At 55.0% G+C, this 6302-nt stretch overlaps 1 protein-coding gene across 1 annotated transcript; it reads right to left on the bottom strand.

The window, feature by feature from the left end:
• Positions 1-4327: 4327 nt before the first annotated feature.
• LOC142830585 (olfactory receptor 52M1-like) lies at positions 4328-5623 on the bottom strand. Its single transcript, XM_075936608.1, has one exon. The coding sequence runs from the start codon at positions 5273-5275 to the stop codon at positions 4328-4330; it is 948 nt and encodes a 315-aa protein (XP_075792723.1). The 5' UTR covers positions 5276-5623.
• Between the last annotated feature and the right edge of the window lie 679 nt (positions 5624-6302).

The following is a 6302-nucleotide window of genomic DNA, read 5'->3' as shown; positions in this document are numbered from 1 at the left end:
CTCTCCGCCTGGCCTCCCTGGGGACTGTGGAGGAGCCACAGCAGCGCCCGGACACCAGAGTGCCCCACCGCATCTGGCGTCTGGACACAAGCAACGACAGGTGGGACCGCATTGTCCTGGAGAGCTGGGGTGACCAACAGTGGACCCAGAACTTCAGGATGAAGAGGGACTCCTTCCTGGAGCTCTGAGAATGGCTCGCCCCTGCTCTGCGTTGACGGGACACTCGCATGAGGCCCACCATCCCCCTCCAGAAGCGTGTGGCCATCGCCCTCTGGAAGCTTTCCACGCTGGACAGCTACAGATCTGTCAGGAACCAGTTCGGTGTGGGGAGATCCACTGTCGGAGCAGTGCTCATGCAGGTACAGCACTCACTGGCCACTGGGCTGGGGGGGAAGGTGGCTGCAAGGAGGGGATGGGCCGCCCCAGGGAAAATGCAGGGGGGGGGCGAAAGTGCCCCGATCTGGAGGGTTTGGTCTGTCCCGGCCATACTACATGCCGCCCGAGGGGTTGCTTCCAGGAGTGGTGCGCGGGGCAGTGCCAGGGAACGAACACGCCCAGCCACCCGGGCACCCCAGTGATTCGCGGTTTGCTGTGTCTCTCTGCAGGTGGTCAATACCATCAACCGGGTGCTGCTCCACAGGGTGGTCCACCTCACCGACCCGGATGCCGTCATCCAGGGGTTCGGCGCCCTCAGCTTCCCCAACTGCGGGGGGGCCATCAGCGGGACGCACATCCCCATCCGTGCCCCGAAACACCAGGCCTCCCAGTACGTCAACTGAAAGGGGTACTTCTCCATCCTCCTGCAGGCCATGTGTGACCACCGGGGCCAGTTCATGGACATTAATGTGGGCTGGTCCAGCAAGGCACACGACGCATGGGTGTCCCAGAACTCCTCCATGTGCCAGAGGCTGCAGGCCTGGACCTCCTTCCCTGACTGCCACATCAGGGTCGGGGACGTGGACATGCCCGTGTCCCTAGTGGGGATGCGGCGTACCCCCTACAGCCCTGGCTCATGAAGCCGTACACGGGTCACCTCAACCGCTCCCGCCAGGCCTTTAATACCAAGCTGACCAGGGCTCGCATCGTGATTGAGGGGGTCTTCGGCCGACTGAAAGCCAGATTTAGGTGCCTCCTCACTCGCCTTGACCTCACCGAGCACAATACCCCTCCTGTGGTGGCAGCATGTTGTGTGCTGCACAATCTGTGTGAGCGAAGGGGGGAGGCTTTCCTGCCAGCCTAGATAGCTGAGGCTGAGTGCATGGCTGGCACTTCGCTCAGCCCCGGACCGCCGCCGTCCGGGAAGCCCAGCAGGGGCTGTCCAGATCCGGGAAGCCCTGTGGGAGAGCTTCCAGGTGGAGGAGGACTGAACTCTCCCTGCATGCCCCACTGGGACCTTCTTCCACCCTCCCCCCTTCTCCTTCCTAACCCCCCTTACTAATGTCAAATAAAGACACCTGTTTTGCCAACCAAAAGCTCTTTTTATTTTACATAACTGGAGTGGGGGGAGGGAGGAGTGAGGGTGGGAGAGGGCAGGGGTAACCTGGGAGGAGGGAGCTTGAAGAGGGAGGAAGGGGAGGAAGGGAAGGGAAAGCTCAGGCTTGGGGGTCCTGCTGGCTCTCTCGTCTTGCAGCACTGTGGGTGCAGGGATGTCAGTGGGGAGTGTGTGTGGAGGGTGGGGCAGGAGGGACGGGGTGCGGAGGAAGCGGGAGGGGGAACAGGGGTGGGAGGAGGAGCGAGAGCTGGGGCGGCCGCAGGGGCCGGAGCAGGAGGAGGCAGGATCCTGTCCACCAAGGTCTGGAGGTGGCCGCTGAGGGCACGGCCCTTCTCCTCCAGCTCCTCCAAACTCCACTGCCGCAGCTGCAGGTCCTCCCGGACCCAGTGGTCCTGGGTGCGGAGCTGGTGCTCCAGGAACCGCAGGTGCCGCCGCTGGTACCCCTCCCGGTTCCTGGTTCGCCTGCTTGCCCGGGTGTGGGTAGCTGTTGCAGGCGGGGTGGTGCGCCCTGCAGGCCCAGGTGCTGCGGCTGAGGTGAAACAAGAGCAGTGGTCAGTTCTCCCTGGAGACACGGTGGGTGAAACCCAGACCCCCTCTGCAAGGCCAGGGCCATGATACCTAGCTGCTGCTCCATGGTGGGCAAGGCCCAGGCACACGGTCCCTGGGCTCCTTCTCCCCCCATCCACCCGTACACATAAGGGCTATGTCTACACTGGCCCCTACTTTGAAGTAGGAATAAGAGCCTCCGGAAAAGGGCACTTTTTCCGGAGGATCGGGGCCAGTCTAGACGCTCTTTTCCGGCTTTTTTAAAAGCCGGAAAAAAGCGGCGGACATTTTTATTTAAATGCCGCGGGGGATATTTAAATCCCCCGCGGATTTCCCTACGACGACTGCTGAAATTTACATGCCCCTTCCGGAAAAGGGGCCAGTGTAGACGTAGCCAAGGGGAGCATGATGGCACTCACAAGCGGAGCCCTCCTCAGATTCGCACTACACAGTCGATGTGCTCTGTGGGGTGCCTCGGGGGTGCTGGGTCCTTGGCAGGCTCCCTGCAGGCTCCTGGCTCTCAGCGTCCTCCTCCTCGGTGTCAGGGACGGGGCCCTCTACCCCAGGGTCAATCACCACTCGGGGGGCATGGATGGCATGAGACCCCAGAATGCGGTCCAGGGCCTCAAAGTGGGGGCAGGTCTCTGGGTCAGTCCCTGGCTGGCAGGCCCTGGAGTAGGACTGCTGCAGGTCCTTTATTTTGCAGCGGACCTGCTCCCGGGTCCGCATGTGGCCTCTGGCAGCCAGGCTGTCAGCCATGCAACTGTAGACGGCCGCGTTCCTGTGGCTAGTGTGGAGATCGTGGACGTTGGAGGCCTCCCCCAAACCTCGATGAGGTCCACGATCTCCACACTTGACCAGGCCGGCGCCAAACTCTTGCGGCCCTGGGCAGGCTCCTGGGAGCCGCCAGCCTTGTCCTGGGAAGAGGCAGAGGGCTGGGTGGCAGCGGGTGGCTGGCTCATCCCGTGCCAGGTGCAGGGTCTGTTGGCTGGGTGCTGGCAGGCTTGCAAGTGGCATGGGCATGGTAGCCAGCCTGTGGCACTTTAAGGGCTCCAGGGCCGGGAGGGGGCCAGAAGAGTTTTCCTGGTTTGGCCCAGAGTGGCCACCAGGGCAAGCTGGGAAGGGCTAGCCTCCACTAGTTCGAATTAAGTGGCTACACAGCCCTTAGTTCAAACTACTTAATTCAAAGTAGGCGTTAGTCCTCGTGGAATGAGGTTTACCTAGTTCGTATTAAGCGCTCGGCTAGTTCGAATTAAGTTCGAACTAGCGATTTGCATGTGTAGCGCCTATTAACGTTAATTCAAACGAACGGCTGTTAGTTCAAATTAACTTTGTAGTGTAGACATACCTATCTATCTATCTATCTATCTATCTATCTATCTATCTATCTATCTATCTATCTATCTATCTATCTATCTATCTATCTATCTATCTATCTATCTATCTATCTATCTATCTATCTATATATCTATCTATCTATCTATCTATCTATCTATCTATCTATCTATCTAATATCTGAAATTCAGCAGAATTGAGCATTGAAAATGACGTAGGGTAAGCAAATGCATCTCCCATAAAGAGATAAATAACTTTGGGACATTTCAGTTTGGAAAAGAGAGGACTAAGGGGGAATAAAATAGAGGTCTGCCAAATCATGTGTACAAAAAGCAAAGAAGGAAGTATTATTTATTGCTTCTCCGATTGTAAGAAAACTGTTGACGAATGAAATAAATAGGAAATTGGTTTAAACAAAACAAATGAAGCATTTCTTGACAACATGCGGGGTCCATCTGTGGAGCTCTGTGCCAGAGGATGCTGTAAGTCATCACTATAATAGGGTTCAAAAAAGAACTAGATGAATACATGGAAGATAGCTTTATTGATGGCTAGGATCGAGTCCTTAGCCTGTGTCTGCCAGAAGCTAGGAAGGGTGATCTGGGATGGATCCCTTGATGATTCCCTGTTCTGTTTATTCCTTCAAGGGCATCTGGCACTGGCCACTGTTGGCAGACAGGATACTGGGCTAGATGGACCTTTAGTCTGACCCAGTATGGCCACTCTTATGGTTTTAGGGGCCTATTCATCAGCATTAGAACAGTGGCAACCCAGTGAGTTCTACCTAGGCGGGTTCCCTGTGCTGTCAGACTGACACTGCCCAGTAATGTCAGGAGAGTTTTCACTGTCTTGGTCTGCCCAGTAGGTGACTTAGGGAACAGGGCCCAGCACCAGAACACCACATGGCTCTGTGCAGGGATTGCACTGACAGCCAGAGTACAAGGAGAGAAAAAATTAGGTCCTTTGAACAATAAGGAGAGGGAACAGCCTGTCCCGGATCTGCCTGGTCCTCACTCCGTAGATGATGGGGTTCAGCACGGGGGGCACTAGGAGGTATACGTTGGCGATGATAATGTGGAAATATAGGGGCACATTTTGGCCGTAACGGTGTGAGAGAGAGGAGAAGATTGATGAGATGAAAAAGACAAAAATGGCAGAGAGGTGGGACCAGCAGGTCCCAAACGTCTTGAGCCGGGCGTCCCTTGTGGGGAGTCGGAAGATGGCCCTGAGGATCTGGATATAGGACACAACAATAAACACGACGTCCAGCCCCTTCACACAGAAAAGCACAAAGAGCCCGTAATAATTGCTGATGCGGGTGTCGGCGCAGGCCAGTTTCACCACGGCCATGTGCTCACAGTGCGTGTGGGGGATGATGTTGGTCCTGCAATATGGCCACTGCCTGGCCAGGAAGGCAAAGGGCAGTATTAACACGGCACTTCGAAGCACCACGGCCAGGCCAATCTTGGCCACCACAGTATATGTCAGGATGGTGGAATGTCTGAGGGGGTGGCAGATGGCCACGTAGCGGTCAAATGCCATGGCCATGAAGATCCCCGACTCCATCACTGAAAAGCAGTGAATAAAGTACATCTGGGTGATGCAGGCATTGAAATCGATCTCCCTGGAATTGAACCAGAAGATGCTCAGTGTTTTGGGCAGGATGGACGTACACAGGACCAGGTCGGTGACGGCCAGCATGCAGAGGAAATAGTACATGGGCTCATGGAGGCTCGGCTCTGTCTTCACGATCAACATGATGATGAAGTTCCCCAAGAGGACTATGATGTACATGGTGCAGAAGGGGATGGAGATCCAGACATGGGCTGCCTCCAGGCCAGGAATTCCCAGCAGGATGAAGGTGGGGGGGTTGGTGAAGTGGGTTGTGTTTGAATCTGACATGGAGCAGGTGAGAAGATGAGTAGCTCTGAGGCAGAACGGTGTTTCCCGCAGGAACCGTACGTTCCCCCGACTTCCTGTGATGCCCACGGTCTAGGGTGATGGTTGCAGCAGAAATGCCTGGATAGAGAGACAATGTGACTCTGACGCACAACATGTTCTACTGGAAGCTGGTCTCCTCACTGTAGCAAAATGGTCACAACTCACACACGGACCAATGACATTTTCAATGTTCAGAGAAAAGGAAGGAAGACCAACCAACCCTACTAACCCTAAGTCCATATCTGTTGTTGCTCCATGCAGTAATAATTCCTGCAGCACATGTTTAGGGAAACCTTAACAGGCACCAGCAGGAAACTCAAGGGAGGATACTGGTTCTAGAGCATTGTTCGTGAATGCAATGGTACAGATTTGAGAGCCATTAGGGAGTTCCCTTATTTCCTGGTTGCCCACGATCTCAGACTACAAAAAACACCAACATTGCACACAATGGCTATGTCTACACTGGCGTCTTCTTGCGCAAGAACATCTTGGGCAAGAGTTCTTGTGCAAGAAGTCTTGAGCAGGAAAACGTCCACACTGCCATGTGCGAGCTGTGCTTTTCCACAAGAGCGCCCATAGCAGTGTGGACGCTTTCTTGTGCAAGAAAGCTCTGATGGCCATTTTAGCCAGAGGGCTTTCTTACGCAAGAAATCCCTGCCGAGCGTCCACACTGCCCTCTTGAGCAAGAACTCCGGTGCAAGAGTGCTTACACCTTTTAAAAAGGAGTGTAGTTCTTGTGTAAGAAGCCCTCTCTTACTACACTAATTTACTTGTGCAAGAGCGGGAGAGCAGTGTGGACGCTCTGCGGATTCTTGTGCAAGAATGGCAGTATTTGTGGAAGAAGCCGCGAGTGTAGACATAGCCAATATGTTCCAGGGGAGACATCCCAACTATAACACATCTCCAGGTAAAGACTTGGATGTCTCAGAGAGCAGCTTGTGGGAAACACCCAATGTCTACCCTGGCAGCTTCTTCCACAAAAACGGCC

Source organism: Pelodiscus sinensis, chromosome 1 (genome assembly GCF_049634645.1).
Source record: "Pelodiscus sinensis isolate JC-2024 chromosome 1, ASM4963464v1, whole genome shotgun sequence".
Lineage (NCBI taxonomy): Eukaryota > Metazoa > Chordata > Testudines > Trionychidae > Pelodiscus > Pelodiscus sinensis.
Note: the sequence above shows the minus strand (reverse complement) of the source record. Positions and strands in the feature narration are given on the sequence as shown.